This window comes from Melopsittacus undulatus, chromosome 8, assembly GCF_012275295.1.
Source record: "Melopsittacus undulatus isolate bMelUnd1 chromosome 8, bMelUnd1.mat.Z, whole genome shotgun sequence".
In the NCBI taxonomy this organism is placed as follows: Eukaryota; Metazoa; Chordata; class Aves; order Psittaciformes; family Psittaculidae; genus Melopsittacus; species Melopsittacus undulatus.
In genome coordinates this window covers 8,293,555-8,311,818 of record NC_047534.1, presented here as the reverse complement: position 1 = coordinate 8,311,818, position 18,264 = coordinate 8,293,555, and the positions used below count along the sequence as shown (strand labels likewise).

General features: G+C 39.7%; 1 protein-coding gene across 1 annotated transcript in view; it reads left to right on the top strand.

Annotated features, from left to right (window-relative positions):
* Positions 1-14,942, top strand: part of MOSMO (modulator of smoothened) — a 29,741-nt gene extending 14,799 nt beyond the window's left edge. The window contains exons 2-3 of the mRNA XM_034065823.1: positions 5,834-6,046; positions 11,099-14,942. Of these exons, the coding sequence (XP_033921714.1) occupies positions 5,834-6,046; positions 11,099-11,283 (398 nt within the window). The 3' untranslated portion in view covers positions 11,284-14,942. The remainder of the gene's footprint in view (positions 1-5,833; positions 6,047-11,098) is intronic.
* The last annotated feature ends 3,322 nt before the right edge of the window (positions 14,943-18,264 follow it).

Sequence of the window (18,264 nt, the reverse complement as noted above, 5' to 3'; positions counted from 1 at the left end):
GGCAGTTACACTAGAACTATTCTTACCATGCTCTGTTGTTTGTTCCTCTCAGGACTTCCTCGGCTATGCTTCGCTCACTTTGAAAGCGGTCTTCTGTCAGAGAGGCTTGGTTGCAGGCAAGGAGCAGCAAACATGTTAAAAGCAAGGTGGCCGAAATCAACTTGATGGTTATCCTTAACACTGGTACAGGGAATTGGTCTGCCATGACAAAATACTTGCATTCGCTAAACCTTTTCAGTCTCCACTTGGACTGGGTTGCAAGCTACTGCAATGCACTAGACAGCTACAGCCTGTTCTTCCTTAGATGAACCTAGACCTTTTCCTATTCAAGTTTATTAATTTCATAGAACTTAGAAATTTTACAAGAACAACTTGATTTCCTCCTGTCCTTGTCTGTGGCCCAACAAGAGCTACAGGGAATGGCTTAACTCAGCTGCCCTTGTTTTACGTATGTTGTTCTCTGGGATGTGACTTACCTAGCCAGCAGCAATGAATGTTTTAGTGTGCCCAAATAACACAACTCTGTGTACTGTGCTCATTACTGAAACATAAAACTTATCAGTGTCCTTGCCGTATTGGTGGTACTCTAAGATTTACATCACCAACAACTCTGTTCACTGTGCTCTTCACATAGTACAGATGGTTTAGCAAGCCCAGAGTACACTAAAGAAAAGGATCTTGTTTGAGCAGAAATTGTCTGGCAGTCACAACTGGGGTTTCTAGCAGAACCACACCATTTCATCAGGACAGGGAGGGCAGGCAGGCTGTCTGGAAGAGGTTGAATGTTTTAACCTCCTCATTAGGTATATTGGCCTGTAATATTTATTTAATGTTCATAATTAGGATTTTGCTAAGGATGTGGTTCATATGTGGAAGGTAAAAGTGAGGAAGCTTTTGTCAAGGAATATGAAGGAGTGCAGGAGCATTTAAATGCAAGGAATAACATTTTTCTTTAAAATGAGAGGAAAGAGTAAAGATATTGTCAAGTGGGAACTGTATGGGAGGACAGAGGAGGAGCAGATACCCCAAGCGGTATGAGCAAGAGCAGTTGTGAAGATTTGTGCTTTGGTATGTTCATGCTACAGCATAGCTGTTGAGTTCTGTGACCTTCAAACGTTTGAGCCCCACCTCATTCACTACATCATTCTTTTACCATATCAGTTGCTTCCTTATACTGTGATAAACTCTTCATGGCAGTGGCACCTCTCCTGTGTTCATAGAATCATAGAATAGTTAGGGTTGGAAAGAACCTTAAGATCATCCAGTTCCAACCCCCCTGCCATGGGCAGGGACACCTCACACTAAACCATATCACCCAAGGCTTCATCCAGCCTGGCCTTGAACACCGCCAGGGATGGAGGATTCACAACCTCCCTGGGCAACACATTCCAGTGCCTCACCACCCTAACAGTAAAGAATTTCTTCCTTATATCCAATCTAAACCTCTGCTGTTTAAGTTTCAACCCATTACCCCTTGGCCTATCATGCTTTATCCTGTGTATTCCAGCAATGAAATAACAGATTAACAGCCATCATTATACTACTGCTTTCCAGCTGTGATATTGCTGTGCCACTTTTAATAATTCAGTAGTGGTGGAGAGGTGGGAGAGTGAAGGGCTGCAGCAATCTTTGTTTCTCTGTAGCATGATTCCTCCTTGGTGGCTCTGGAGTTACCATGGAAACGGGAGAGGGATGGCACAGCACCGCGGGACTCGTGGGTCGGTTGGTGGTGACGGCACTTCAGCACAAAGGGATAATATGAGGGCTTCCCATTCTCTGGTTTGGTGCTGTTCTGCCTCTTCCCTCAGTGATTTTGTGAAACTTAATTGTTAAACAGGTGATGCTCCCAAATATTTGTTGAAGAGACTTTTTTGTTACTGATTCAGGTAAAAATACGCAGTGTCAGAAAATGAGCGTTACTGTTCTGGAGGAGTTGGGGTAGTGTAGGAATATGATAATGAAATCTTTCACAGGTATAAACTGGAGTCCTGGTTACCATCAGACTGTCACTACTGGAAGGTTGTTTAATGTGTTTGAAATGATTTGGTACTTTGGGAAATAGATCTACTGGAAAAAAAATAAGGACCACTTGACTGGCATTTGTTCAGTGCAGCATTCTCTGTTTTGATGAAGGCTGAATCTCCTCTCATTACAAGTTTTTAGTTATTAGAATATCTATCCTCATCACCTGTCACACTAGCTGTACTGATGTGCATAATACCAGTCTTGAAGCTATGGAGGGAGAGGCATATAAGAGAAAGGGAGCAGCATCCTGCATCTCAGGCTGTTACAGCTGCCGGTGGCTGTGCAATGCGGGCACTGGGAGGTGGAGGATGGGCAGGCGTGGTTACTTGCTCCATGTGGTTTAGGGCTGTATCCATCTTTAAGCTGCCTAATATGCTAGCATTAGCTGTGGTGTTTGCTTTATGCCTGTGTTACGGGCTTAGATTTCCAGCTATTATGTTGGAATTGTTCTGAGGGAATGACTAAAAGCCTCTTACCTAGGGATCAGTGTAGAACTTGGTGACTGGCTTGAGATGTACTGTTGCACTGTTCACTAACTACAGGCAGAAGGAGACTGTTCAGCTTAGTATCTCTGTCCCTTGTTTCAATGATAGGGACAGATACGACCAGACAGATGATGACTAGAAAAAGGTTAAACAGGATTTTCTGGAAGAAGTTAGTTTGTTGGCAGCTGCCTGGCAACTGTTTGCTTTATTGCTCTGAAATGGGACCAACACAATAAAATGCTGTGTAAACCCACTTTTCTTTTGAATTTTGTAGCAAATAAATACTGGTTTTCCACACCAGAGACTTCTGTTGAAGTCAGCATTCAACAGGAGATTTGTCACTATGGGAGCAGCTAAGAGGTTTAATTTCCTTCTGCCCAGTTATGTACACAAGTGAGGTATTCCTGTAAAGTGAGCCTAAATACGAACTTTACATTTATTTACAACCACATAATGAATGTTTTTCTCCCAGTTACATTTGTGAAACCTTTAGAAATAGTTCACAGAGCTTCTCTTGCTCTCCTTTTGGCTCCCTAGATTCTGCAGACTCAGGGTTCAAAACCTTGACTGTGGAATAACTACTTCAAATTTGTAATGCATGAAGCAGAGTTCAGAGAAAATACTAAGTATGTGTAGCAAAAGCTTAACCATTAAGTTCAGTATTTTTCCTCCAGAATGGCAGATACTTGAATTTAAGCGCTGGTGCTTTAAAACTCTCATTAAAATAGAGTGGAGCAACACAACTGGGCACCAGAAGTGATGTTTAGGAAACCCTGCCCTGAGTAGTTTCTTGCAACTATCCTTGTGTCTTCAAAAGGGGTGGTACTGTGGTACTCATAATTCCGAGATTTGTGTTCTATTCTTTTTAATTTTTAATTGTGGGTTTCTTGAGGTTTTTTATGTTTTAGAAAATCAGCCTTTGGAGAAGTAGACATTGACAGCAAATTGCACTGGAAACTAGCAGTTCAAGATGGAGTTATCTTCTGGTTTATCTAAATACGGCACTGCTGGGCTTAGCTTTGGTCCTCTCTAAATCTAACATGTTGAATGTGCTCTTATTGAAAATGTCTTCAGTATAAACTTCAAATGGCATCTGAAACACAAGTTTGTTGTCTCTAATACATGCTCATCTATAGCAACTCTTCTTCAGTTTCAGTTAACATACAAAAGGGAACAGAGTCCATCACAGTGATTCTTATCACTGTTGCTTTTGCCAAAGTTAAAAATGCACTAAATTATTGCCACTGAATTCAGGAGACATATCTGAACTCCGAAAGCATCTGTTGAGTGTGTGATGTCATTTTTATGAAGTAATTTTTTAGATTAGAATTGCACCTTAGAAAAAATCCCTGACTTCTACTGCAAGTATAGTAAAATTATCAAATCCTATTCTTACAGAGTGATTGGGATTAATTTCCCATTCTACAATACTGCAGTGAATAGGCTCTTTATCCTAAATTACAGAAAACTACTTAGTGTTTTGTATGAGGATCTGCAAAATGCTTGTTTCAAGGAGCTTGACTTTTAAGGACACATGCACATCTTCCCTCTGCCCCAGAAGCTGATGTAAAATGAAAACATGGGAGGCTATGAAAAAGCAACTGAGAAGCAGTTCATGTAAAACTGTGTACTGCACAGGCATGTCAGCTGTGTAGGATTGCTTGTGTAATTCTGGCTCAATTTTGTGTAATCCTAGTGCTCAGCAATGGTGTGATTGCTATATATTTGGAGTAGAAAATGCCAGTTTTATTGGGTTTGTAACTGATCCTTTTTTAAAGGATTTTACTTCAACTTTTAGCTGAAAAGTAATCTCAGAATCTTTCAGTTGGTAAACATGTAATTAAAAGAATGTATATGATTATGGCTAAAATTTTGTAGTTTAAGCAGATTACAGGAATGCTTCAACAGAACTGATTCAGTGATGGTTTTGCTCTTGGTTCTTCTCATCCTCTATGAGTGTATTAGAAGAGCTACATATAATAAAACATAATATTCTGCCTCCTAACCCAATGACTCAAAGCTCAGAAACTGAATCTGCTGTTACTGGTTGAGGTGTAAACAGACAGGATCTGCACACTTGCAGAAGTTGTCTCCAGAGTGCTAGGAGATGCATGCAAGGACTGGTTACCCTTTTGACTCTTAGCTTACTCCTTTGTTTCATGCCCCCCCCCCCCCCAAAAAAAAAGTTATAATAGTATGATAGTTGCTTCTCCCTCCAAAAGACATGCTATACCTGAGCTTCCAAGTCTTACTGTAATTGTTTCCAAGTTTCCTTCTTTGGGTTTTAAACAGGTCAAATAAATAACATTAATTTATAATAATTAGTGGAGGAATATGTTGGCTCTAGTATTATCCACTGTTGGTGTTTTGCTCCTAATTTAGATAAAAGACAATTGTGATTACTTAGGAAAGCTGTTCAGAACAAGGGGAAAAATAAGAAATACAGGACTTAATGTTTACGAGTTACTGAAAGAAACGGATTTTAATCTTGCATGTTAATTTTGGGTTAAATTTTTTCACATAAAGATAGTATCATTATTAAAGCTTATTAAAAGCTTCTTTATGAGTCTAAAAAGCACTGAATTGGATTTTCAGTCAGATTTTTACATTTAATAGAAAATAACTTACTTTATGTAAAACTCTAGGGCTCCTGTACCACCCTCATCCTTTTCCTAGGATCTTTTTGATAGATCTCTTGTGTAGATATCCCAGTTTATGTGTAGTAACTCGTTAGCTGTCAAAAGGCTTGACCAGCCTCCTGCATAGAGGAATTCTTAAAGAGTTACTGTAAAGAATAGGGTTTGGGTTTTTTTAATGTTCTTAAAATTTTGGCATGAATCAAGTGCAGTTTCTGCTGCAAGACTTTGAGGAGTGAAGCTGTATTTGCAGATAAGGGGAAAAGGCATTTGACAGTTAAAGGCATTTTAGGGGCTGTAGCTCATTTTGTTAGATGATAAAAGTATTTCATCTTGCACAGATGAGGGAGTGGTCCTCCATAGAACTCTGTTGCCACTTTAGCTGTTATTGGCAGGCTTTATAGGAGAGGAGTGCTTTATCCCTTTGATTAGACCTTGATTGCCACTAAAGAACGAGATACAGCTTGCAGCCACCTTGCTTCAACTTGTGCAAGCCTGTGCTGAAAGAGCATGAAAATAGATGTTTAAAGCATGCCCTCCCCCCATCCTCTGAGTTTGAAAGGCTTACTGAAGTTCATCAGAGAAAAAATACCTCATTTTTGCTGAATTCTGAGCTTTGGTTTGCAATTGAGCGCCCCTCAGAGAGGATTTTAAAAGTTTACTTGCCTCTCTGCTATGTATTTTCAGGTGCTCTCACAGTTGGCCTTGTGCGACAGTGTCAAACCATCCATGGACGTGACAGGACCTGTATTCCTCCACGGCTGCCTCCTGAGTGGGTCACTACGTTATTTTTCATCGTTATGGGAATCATTTCACTAACTGTCACATGTGGTTTGCTGGTGGCTTCCCACTGGCGAAGAGAAGCTACTAAATATGCCCGCTGGATAGCTTTCACTGGAAGTAAGTGACCTCAACCTCACAGTTGACCTGTATACAGGATAAACTGGTGGAGTCTGCAGTAACACTGTGGTGTTGTTTAGGAGCACTGCTTAGGGCTCTTACTATACAAACCATTCCTTCTCTTTATATGCTACATCTGAGGAAAAAATAATATTCTTCAAAACTCAAAGAGTTTGTATCTTAAGTGACTGTGATTGAGAGTGAGTAAGAGAATGTGGGCCCAAGGTGAGATAAAGAAAGGCCTGATCCTTTTACTTGGGCAGTGTATTAACTGACCTAAGAAAATGAGCAGGGATAGAGGTCAGTCCTGAATTGTGCGTCTGATAGTCTTTCATTCTTCCCCACTCCCATATACCTAGAGCTTATTCCTAGCAGAGTGGAATGACTAAAGATTGCCTTCCCAAGAAAGAGGCAGCAGTTTTATAGGTATGACTTACTGCAATAAGTCTAAAATCCATCCCTCTTTCAGGTGAATCCTGAATTCAGAGCTTGTATTTTGGGCTTTACATATTGTAATGTTTTAAAATATCTCCAATTGTAACATCCCTGCATCTTCAGTTTTCTACAACTGTGAAGGTTAGTTCAGCCAAAAAGCCTGGTACTCTAAAGCTGGGGTTTTTTTCTATAGATCTCTTTAGGCTTGCAACAGATCCATTATTGGAAGACTAAATATAGAAGGACACTTTTATTTCAGCACTTGCCTTTTTGCTATAAGATGTTTAATAATGAAACATACCGATCCTTTCTCTTGCAAGTCAGTTATTCATAATTCTATTAAGATACAATCTCTGCATCGCTGAAATTCTAAAATTCAACATCTTGAGTAGTCAGCTTCAACCATACAACTGTGACCTTTGTATTCCAGTTAATGATGATGGGAAATACTATTGCTTAACTTGTAAGAGAAAGACACTTTAAAAACCCAAAATGAATGGGAGGAAAAGTTCTGTATTTTTCATTTTTCAAAAAGTTGATGTGACTTCTGTGTTTCATTAGATGACCACAAAAATTAGTAACCTACTTGTAGATCAATATTAGGAAACCGTGTATAGTCAATCTGGAATACTGTGAACGGGTCCCTTCTGTGAAGTGCCAGCGCTGTAAGATGAAAACATGTAGCGGGGGTAGGGAAAACATAGTTGTATTCAGTCTCTTCTGCAAGCAGTTTCAAGACTCACCAGCTTCGCACAGGCTGCTAGCAGATACTCTTCCCACAGAATTTTCTGAACACAACATAAGATGTGCTATCCGAGGCAGGCAGGGAAGTCTGCTGGGACTGCCAAAGGCAGCTCTGGGACTGGCAGCTCCATTCCCTTTGAATGCAAGGGGTCTAGAGTAAATCATCAAAAGGCAAAGGAATCCTCTTGCAACTCTGATAGCAGCAAGGAGAGCCTGGTAAGAGGTCACTGTTTCCCAATTCGTGCTGGAATTTACATGGCAATGTGTAGTTCATATTTTTCATGGAATTTCTGCTTGTAATCTTGTCATCTTGGGTGACTTCAGATTTTTTCAACCATGTACTTACAAATACGAATTACTGCTGAAAGCAGTACTACGGGACACATGAAGGACAAAGTTTTGATCTGTCAGCTCTCTTTCCTGTATACACTTCTAAAGGGAAACACCTGAAAGAGTATTTACTAGCAGTGTTTGCATCCTTCCCCAGCTGGGTGATTTTACTGCACAGAAACTTGTCTTTCTGGTTTCTTTGCAAAACAGCTTTGTAGAGAGGAGAGATATTTCCTCCATCCAGGTAATATCGTGTGAGTGACAGAAGCCTTCTAAAGGCAAATGTGAAAGTTTATTTTCAGTTTCTGTAGAGTTTTTCAAGAATCACAGTATTCTTTCTGGTGTGATAGGTATTGTCGCTTTGGGCATAGTTTCATCAAAACTAGCACTGATGTTTGAGTCCTGTTTAGTACCAAATTCATACAATGTAATGGAGATTAGATTCCTTCTTTGTGTTCATTCCTTGGCTGTTGTGGGAATTCACAGAGCTCCCACAAGATCTGTTTACATCTTACACAGATTTTGGTCTCTTACCATCTGCTACAACTAGAAAAGGAATTAATTCTGTGTCTGCTACCACTGAATGAGATGCTTCTCTGAGGTGTGTCAAGGGAGGGGATGCTGGACAAAAAAATATCTCTGCCTTTTTTTGAGCATTTACTAGATAGTCTGGTATTCTTTTGCCAGAGGATTTCAACGTTCATGAATATGATGGCCTTGGGTTTTGGAATGCAAGTAAAAATGGGGCACAGTAATCACATTTTTAATTAACCACAGCTATGCTGTAAACATCTATCCCTGATGTTCCCCAGTGATAAAGTGCTGCTTGAGTTACTAAAGATTTGTGCCAGGTGTTGCTTTCTATGTTACCCATCTCTAAAGAGACAAGCAGGTATTACAATGAGTCCTCTAAAGACTAGACCATAGCTTTCTCCTTCTTTTAATATGCTGTATCCTGGATTTTTGAAGTTGTCATTAGATGCTCAAAACAATTTTAAGCTAAAGAATTACAGGAACTAGATCTTTTTGTGACAGCCACCATCCAGAAGCAGTCCAGAAATTATTGTGTTTTGTTACCTAAATATTTTTGTTAACAGAAATTGTAATCATTAAGTGTCTTTTCTGCAAATTTTCCTACCCAAGGAAGAATTTTAAATCAAAAGCAACTACTCTTGAGGAAGAGGTTCTGTATGGGTTGCTGGAAATTCGCTGATTTGGTACTACCAGATATGGAGAGTTATATTTGGGCTACAGTCTGTGTAAGAAATTCCTATCCTCTAGCTTGCAAATCTTCTTTAAAAATACACTAAATTAACTGACCACTTCATATATTAGATTTTCTCCTTATTTTCTTCATTTTTTATATTGGATTTTCTCCTTAGCTGCTGCTTATTAAAAAAAAATTCTCATGCAGTCTTTTCTTAATGACTTGTCAAACCTTTGCCCTAATTCCTTTGCCAGGCTTCCTAATACGAGAGAGACTTTGATGAATCCAGTTTTTATTTGCTATTTCAGTAGACTAAAAAATTCAGACCATACTAAGAAAATTGCTTGGACACCCCCATAGCAGAACATGTGCGCTGTGAGGATGCAGAGTGGAAGAGAAAAGATGGCTGGTTACTTGTGTAGTGAATGTGTGAAACGTGTGTGCACATCAGCATTCTGCACACACAGTAGTTATTTTTTGGTCCTTCTGCGAAATGATGGAGAGTGGAGGTGCCTGCAACCTTCTGTCCCTGGGCAGAACACAAGGAGACACTGAGCACACACTCCACAATGCCACTAGCAGATTGCAGACCTGGTGTGCTATGTCCAACACACCTCAAAGAACAGTGGTTTAGTAGAGAGGATTAAAGATCTGTGCTTCAGCCATATCCATGAGTCCATCAGAACTTTTCCAGCTGTGTGATTCTTGAATATAATAACAGAGATTTAATCTTGGAAGTGCAGGTTGTTTTCTTAATCCTGAAGCTATTTCCTGTGTTACTGTTAAAATGTTGCAGAAGTTTTGTAAATAACTGGAATGCTTATCAGGGACTAACTGGATGTAATAGGAAGCATGCTGAGTTACAATAATGTGACTTACCCTCAGACTGTTGTTCAGATTTTTACTTATTGTATGTGTGCGGTACTAGTTACACATCAACCTCTGCTTTCTGGACCACTCAAACGTGGAGCTCTTCTATGCTTACACAGATGTGCTCAAGGAGCACATACCCAAGCTTCCTCTCCTCAGATAGACCAGCTGTTGGTTAGGATACATTTGAAAAAAGGGAAACATTATTTAAGAATTAGATTGTGTAGTGTGGAATTTCATAGGACGATAATAATGTAGATTAAAACCTTTCAGATTATTTAATGCTTAATGTCTGGTTTCCAGTTGTTTGATTTTGTTTTAATAGATGGCCTAGCGAGGTAGCACTGAGCAAGAGTGTAGTAACTATGCAGTTGCCAGATGTTTTTTGTTTGTGCTCAATTTTCTTCCCCTTTAACAAATATTCTGCGGTGTTGCTACATTAAAAGCTAGACTGGAGCTCCCTCTCGTGGAACATTTGGGTTTTTTCCTTTCCTGAAAGCAAGGAGCAGCTGATGCTCTGATTGTAGACTGTGGTTCATTAAACCATCCTCTTTTGTTTATGCCCAAGTTCTGCTTGGACACGTTTTGAGTTCAGATTGATCATGCCCAAAACTAGTCTGTTCTATGGAGCATGAGTGCTTTTGTCCTCAAAACCGAGGCCTGTGCTATGCAAATCATAAGTTTTCAGCATTCAGATATATGGGATAAACTTCATCTTGCATAAACATGGAGTCCTTTAAAGTTTTTACTATGAGCAGGTAACGCTGTAGCTGGATAAACTGGAGCATGTGTGTTTAGTCAGGAAAAACATTAGTGAAGATACATTAAAAATTTTGGGGCTGCTCCAGCCCATCATTTCCTGTTTTGGAAAGACTAGAGACTTTGTACTGGTAAGGCCAAAGGGGACAGGCAAGCTCCTGAATCTGTTTTATGTACCTTGGAAACAAAAGCAGCTACAATGCTGCTGACTTGCACAGGAACCAGTGATTAAGGTTGCCAGTGGATTTTACTGTTGCTTCTTTGACTTGTGGGGAAGCTGAAGCAGGGAACAGCATCCTCACTTTGTTCTGTGTCTTAGTGGTGGAGACAAGAAGGGGAAGAAAAGGACAGCACATGGGTCCCTTACTAACAAACAAAAAGCAGCAATATGTATTATCTGAGGGAAGACTGAAAAACTCAGCATGAAATAGTCATGGGCAACCTGATCTAGATGAAGATGCTCATTGCAGGGGGGTTGGACTAGATGACATTTGTGAGTCCCTTCCAACCCCAACTATTCTATGATTCTGTGTTTTAAAAGCAAGATAAAGCCTCCTCAGTCATTTCAAGCAAATTAGGTACTGGAATCAGCACTTCAGTTTGGTCAGAATGCTTTGCTTGCTTTTCTGGACTGCTCTATGAACAAGTAAATAATTTTACCTTAACACAACAGTGACCATTTTTTTTCTCTTCTTTTTTCTTTGCAGTGATTCTACTCTGTATTGCAGCCCTAATATTTCCAATAGGATTTTACATCAGTGAAATTGGAGGTCAACCATATAAGTTACCCAACAACACAGTGGTTGGATCTTCATATGTACTGTTTGTCTTATCCATTTTCTTTACAATAGTTGGACTTTTATTTGCTGGCAAAGTTTGTTTACCTGGCTGATGAATGTCTGAACTGCGGGACTTTATTTTGGAAAAGAGCAGGACAGCAGAATATCATTCTCAGGAGGATGCCTGAATCAGACTGTCAAACACATACTGAAAAGAGGAATGCTTTGACTTGTTCTCACTATGCACTTTGGATGAAAAAAAGGAGAGCCTTTCCCATAACCAAATACAGACAACGCTGACTGATCTCCTGAGCATATTTTAATGCAGTCAGGTCTGCACTGTGATAGGAACTAGTGAAGAATGCTTTACACTGAGAAGCATAATGCCCCGTGTTACTGTACTGTTCCTGTTTTTAACATCTCACAATTTGGAAGTCAAAATATTTATGAACTTTGTGGCAGACCAGAGGGTTGCAGAGGAATTCAAGTGAGGCTGGCCTCACTGTTTAGGAGATTAGTATTTTACATCTTCTTTCTAATGAGCAAGGCCTTTGGCATCAATGTGGATCAATCTTGCATTACTGCACCAAGAAGCCAATAGATGAAAAACATGTTCTCTAAATGTATGTAAGAGCAAGAAGACATACATCCCCTGCTCCCCCATAAGCTCTAGAAAAACACTAAGGAACATTTTAGAGGGGGATTTCTTCCTTATATTTATATAAATATATATAAATATATATATATTTTGCTGATGCAGTATACAGTGTGTGTGTGTACGTGTGTGTATATACACATATATGTAATATGTGTATATATACACAAATGGTTCCTGGAAAAGAACTCAGAACGCTTTGCTAGCAGAACACTGTGGTGTGCAAAACTAGGACTCAATAGAAAAAAGCCATTTCTCTGAAGGCCACATAGCTGAGAGTCTTCAGTTTACCTCATTCTTTGTAGCAGCCCTTGATTTTAACAGTTTTTGTAATAGGTACAAATGATCCCATGCCTTTTTAGGTGCAATTTTAAGTTAAGCTAAAATTCTTTTTATGGTAATTTATTTGTATATGAGGGTAGAAGGTGAGATCATGTCATACCTTAAAGTTAAAATCCTAATTTTGGGAAACTGACACTATTTAAATTATTAGCAACTGTTGTACAGAGAGTCTCTTTTTCTACTGCATTGTCACATCAGCATTCATACATGTTCAAGCACAGCATTTTACCACAGGTAAGCATTTCTCTAGCATGTGTAAAATGCAGTGCTCAAAGTAATGCAAACACTATTCCACTGAAAGATGAATGAACTTACTGTCACTTAAGTATTAAAATGAGCAATATAATTGCTTAAATAATATATGCCTTGTTTACTGAAGTTATTTTAAATGTGGATTTAAGGGCCACCCAAATTTGGAGTAAATATTCATCACTAAAGGTAGTTATACTTTTCAGCACAAAGATAAACCTTGGAATCCATAGATGTCATAATTCACTACTCCATCTAACTTTGCAGGAAGTACAATTTAGTGTCCCAGGAAAGCTGCCCTATTAGTATTGTCAGTATTTTCCAGTTAATACATGGTTTACCTAAGATTCATTATGAAAACAATAAAACTCTGTATTTCAAGTGCTGTTTAACTGTGTTACTGAATAGACATTTTCCTAACATGTTAGTGAAAGTGTATGATTGTTAAAATATTCCAAAGTAATCACTTGTCTGATAAGCTTAAGTGTTTGAAAATAAGAGAATTCACACAATTCTTTTAAACAGTGTGCTATTCACACCCTAGTGGGTCCCTGTCCTCCTCCTCCATCTTTTCCCTCTCTCCCTCCCAAAGGTTATTTGCTGAATTAAGTATTTTTTTTCTTTTGACCTTTTTTTAACAAGCTTGTCACTGGAATAGTCTATAAGCACCTTCTTTCCAGTCAGCTCACTCACAGGTGGAAGGGTGTTTACGGATCACTAAATTTTTCTAACATGTATTAATCTGTAAATATAGCCAAGCACCAACTTGGAAGTAATGGTTTAAATATGATTTGGTTCCTAATTTAAGCCTTCATCTGCATGAGCTGCCTGAAGTCCCCAATGATGTTGATGGAGACAGAATACAGGGTTCAGCTGCTGCATGTGTGTCTAAATTCCTGGTGTTACCACTGCTGTATCCTAAGCTGAAGTATTCACTAAAACTTAAATCAGAAATTACGATTTTTGGGAAAAAAACCCAAAACACCTCTGTCAGAAATGTCACTCTTGTAAATAGTTTTAGGAGATTTTTGTAACTGGAACACGGGGAGAGGAGAGTTTCTCACATGCTAAGATTCTCCCCCCTCCCCAGCTTTATATTTCAGTTATAGTAACATCATGTATACAGTGGATTTAGGCTTAGAGTAAGTGGATCATCATTTCATTAAAAAATGTGAACACTTATCTTGGAGCATACCCAGACTGTGGCTGGGTGACTGGAAATATATCTGATCTGCCAATGCTACTGTTATGAATTATTAAATGATAGCAGAGATTTAACAAGTAAATCAGTGAAATAAATATTTCACCAGGAGCATCTTAAATCTAGAAACAGATATAGCCACCTGCATTAAAAAAACCCCAAACACCTCCACAACCATTATGTGAAGAGACAGCTGTCAACAGTTGCTTTTAATGAGGTCACTAAGTACTATATAGTACAGTATTAATTTATAGCAGAAAAAAGTCGTATCTTGTAAACTGTATATAAAACACTGTTTTATGGTGCAATCATTTGTCAAACCTATGTCTGTTACTTTTGTTTTAAAGCTGTGTGCATTTTTTCATACGTAAGAGCATCACTGTAAAATCTGCTGAGGACTGTTTATAGGTTTTATTTGCACAAGGTTTTGTTTTAAACTACAGGAGGTTCGTATTGAACATGCCTAAACTTCTGTAGACTTTCAGTTCATGAAAAGCAAATGTTTCCATGTGAATCTTCTCCAAAGGTAATCCCATATTTGTGTTGAGTGTTTACATAAACTTTTCTAATTCTGCCATTATTTTTCACTTTTAAAGGACAGCTCATTTCATATGTCACTAGAAAGTCTTAAATCTTTTGCTTCAAAGTTCCCCCAAAGGTTTAATGTCCCAACATAATGTAATTTATGCACACTCTGTGATGTGTTTAGCTAACAACATGTAAGATTGGAAACTCGAAATACCTTCTGAAGTAAAATGTAACTGATTTGTCTATATAGATCTTATCATTGAGCTAAGCTGAAATCATCGCTTGGAAGCTGTTTGTCTCAGACTTGGGGAGGGTGTGCTTCCCTGAAGGCACCAGTCTAACCGTTTGACACCATTTTATGTTGTTAATCTTGCTGGTGAGAGATAGCAGTTTTCCAAAGACGCTGGTAGCATGCAACACCACTGTGCCCCATCCTCTGGCTAAGCCGCCGGACTAGGGCCCTCCTGTCAGCCCTGTGTTTCAGAGCTGTTGTTTAACCACTTCAGAACACAACCGTAGATGACTGTTTTCCCCGACACACAAGAAATGAAAGCTGTCCTTTAAAACCTTTGTGAAGGATGAAAATAATGAAGGAAATGGTGTCTGCAAGCGGGTTGTCCTGCCTGGGCGTCACGTCGCTCCCCGCCCGAGGCCTGACGGTCTGCATCCCCCGCCCCGGCCTTTACTGAGGATTGTTTTCTAATTGGTTAGAGCATTTTTCAATTACTGATTTCCGAACAAATGTTAATACAAACTGTATAAAATGAACATAATTTTCTTCACTTGTATTTTTGTTATTGAGCAAGTTTATCAAAATAAATTGTCTACTAAAGCGACTGGCCTCGGCTGCGCTGATTGGAACTGGACTCTCCCCGCGCCTCAGGTGTTTCCTCAACCCCGGCGTCTCCCGCCTACCACCGCCCCGGGGCGGTGGGAAGCGGCGTCAGCTCCTCCCGCCTGGGGCCTGTCCGTCTCCATCGGCAACGCCGTAACACGCCGAAGGCGGACGGCAGCCGGCCCGCTTGGGAGAAGGGGTCGGGTGAGTGCCGAGAGGTGCCTTGGTCTGCCGAGGCTGAGGAGCCTTGGGGGATCTCTGTCACTAGCTCCGTGTCCGCCCGTGCTTTCGGGACCTGACCGGGTGAGGAGGGGAGGGTGTGTGGGGAATGAGGGAGCCTTTTCCCCCGTGAGGTGAGGAGAGTCCCTGGGGATGGGGCGTCGGTGTAGCTGAGGGGCGCTTTCCCCGTGAGGTGGGGACAGTCTGGAAGGCAGAGGGCTGCTCTGACGCGCTGTGAGCGGGAGGGCACAGCAGGGGTGAGGCGCGGAGCCCAGCGAAGTGAAAAGCGGGATTTTATCCTATTTTTTTCTCGGTCATAGTGCGGCACAACAGGAAGGGCAGCTCACTCACGGCCTCCATCCCCGCAGTCCGGCTATCTCCGGCTGCCTGCCCCTCACACACCGCAGAGCTCTGGGGTTTGCTTTGGTTAATCTTTTCTTTCAGGTTGAGCTGTGTAGTTAGAATCCTACTTGTTGTGTATACACCTCCCGTATGAATACAGGCTGAGAAAGTTGGGGTTGTTTAGCCTGGAGAAGAGAAGGCTGCGTGGAGACCTCATAGCAGCCTTCCAGTATCTGAAGGGGGCCTACAGGGATGCTGGTGAGGGACTCTTCATTAGGGACTGTAGTGACAAGCAAGGGGTAATGGGTTGAAACTTAAACAGGGGAAGTTTAGATTGGATATAAGGAAGAAATTCTTTACTGTTAAGGTAGTGAGGCACTGGAATGGGTTGCCCATGGAGGTTGTGAATGCTCCATCCCTAGCAGTGTCAAAGGCCAGGTTGGACGAAACCTTGGGTGATATGGTCTAGTGTGAGGTGTCCCTGCCCATGGTAGGGGGGGGTTGGAACTAGATGATCTTAAGGTCCTTTCCAACCCTAACTATTCTATGATTCTATAATTAACTGCGTAAAATCCCTTAGCAAATAGCTCATTCAAGGTAGTTCCTAAATGTGTTCTCTGTAGATAGGTAATTATAATTTCTCTTTGCAGCTGTGTTTTAATTTGCTGTTGTCCCACATGCAATGTAATTATCATGTAAGTTGCTGGCAACATTAATACCTTTTGTAATAGTATATAATCCTGAGGAGTTAAACTTCTTAATACTTTGAGTTTTTTCTTTTTTTTATTTTTTTAACAAGGCTAAGTCTATTTGAATAATGGATGCACACATCAAGGAAATGGTACAGTTGTTGGAGAGTGATCAGGGTTTGGAAAAAGATGAGTGAGAATACTGGTACAGAATTGTGTTAGGACTTCATACTTAAATACAGAGTAAATAACTAGTTTGTATAAACTAGTACTATGCCCTTGCAAAACATTTATCATATATCTAATGGAATGTGTAAACAAATGTCAAAGTATAGAACATTTCCTGCAGAAAAAAAACTTGTAAAGACTTTATGGCAATACAGGAATATTAGTAGTAATGAAGCAATAGAGTAGAATTCATTGTTTTGTAGGTTGACTAAGAAATCCAGTCTGCAGGGTGTTCATCCACCATGGCATGACTTTACTATGTCACATCCAGGATCAGATAATGGATCGCTGGTCACACATAGCAGCAAGATTTGTGATCTGCTGATAGGAGAGTTTTGTTGCTAAATGCAGCAACTAGAAAACTAACACATGCCCACTATTCATACAGAGTGGGGAATAAATGCGTTGATAGGCAACTAATATGTTTCCTTACATGTATTTTCATATAATAGAACAACAGATGTAATCACTGAAGTTATGAAACTACATGCAGAGATGAATCAGTCTGTGAAAAATCAGGCAAAACAATAAAGGTAGATCAGTTGTTGATACTGCCTTTTTCTTCAGAAGAGAAGACAATATATACCCCTTTGAACTCTGTGAAGCAAGTTTTAGAGGTGCTTGATTTTTTTTCTCTGGTAAATCACTATTTTAATTCTTCTGCTGAACTCTCCAATTTCTTTTCTTCCTTCCTGTCTTCTCCAGACTAAGCTCTCCTTCAGCTTACAATCTGAGGATGTACTGAAAGCTGCTTTTCCTTTGCATCCCGCATCCAAAAGAGTATGCCAGTACCTAAGATTGTGTTGTTCTTAGACATGCACTGCCTACCAGCAACTCTCCTTAGGATATGCATTTTGTCACATTTGAACAGCACATTTCTTTTCTCATATTGCATTTAATTTTTTGTTACTTGATCTGTAGAGAGTACAAATGAAGAAAGTACAGTTTGAAAAGGTGCAAACCTCTGAAGAATGGCTAAGAAACTACAGTTTAGAATCCTTGCAATTAACATTAGAACATCTGGTAAATGAAGGCAGTCTTATTTTGTAAGTACAGCAGTGCCCTTTCTTTGCTCTGTCATTTTTGTGTGTACCTCTGACGTTCATGATGCATAATGTTCCAGGAATTTAAGAAATGGTGTTGAAGAGATAGAGTTTACAGAAGAGACTGTTAAGGATTTTGAGTCCAGACTTTCTGAGTAAGTATCCATCATGTTTATGATTTTGATGCATAACTGATTCTGTTATCAGTTATCATCACCCATTACCTATAACTACAGGTAGTACATTAAATCTTAATTTGTTATTGGTGGGAACTTCAGAGTATCTCAGCATTAAATCCTTTCTGCTGAGATTTAGGGTAGGTGATAATTCTGTGTCACTACAGCTGAGGTTTTACTTTTTTAATGAAGGTGCCAATCAGACAGGTTTTGAACTGAAGCAGTTAGCTCATTTTAGAAAGTCAGCTAGTGAATGGTTGGGTTTTCACAGGTAAGACTGCATGTTTGTGGGTTATGCTTACTGTAACTTGGGTTAGTTTCAAGTCATGGATCTAGTGAGGACAATTAGAAGTTAAAAGTTTTCTAAGTGAATTTCAAATGTATGAAATCAAGCAAACTTAAATTGAGAAAAAATGTGTAATTAATAGATTGAATAAGCTTTAGAATAATCATAATGTTTTTGCTGGTCTTCATGATCCTTGTAAGACTGTTCTTATGTAAGACTGTCACTTCAGCATATGTTACTGTGCCAAGTCATGAAGGTACAGAATCTTCCAAAGGTCCAACCTCAGTACTTGGGCCCTGAA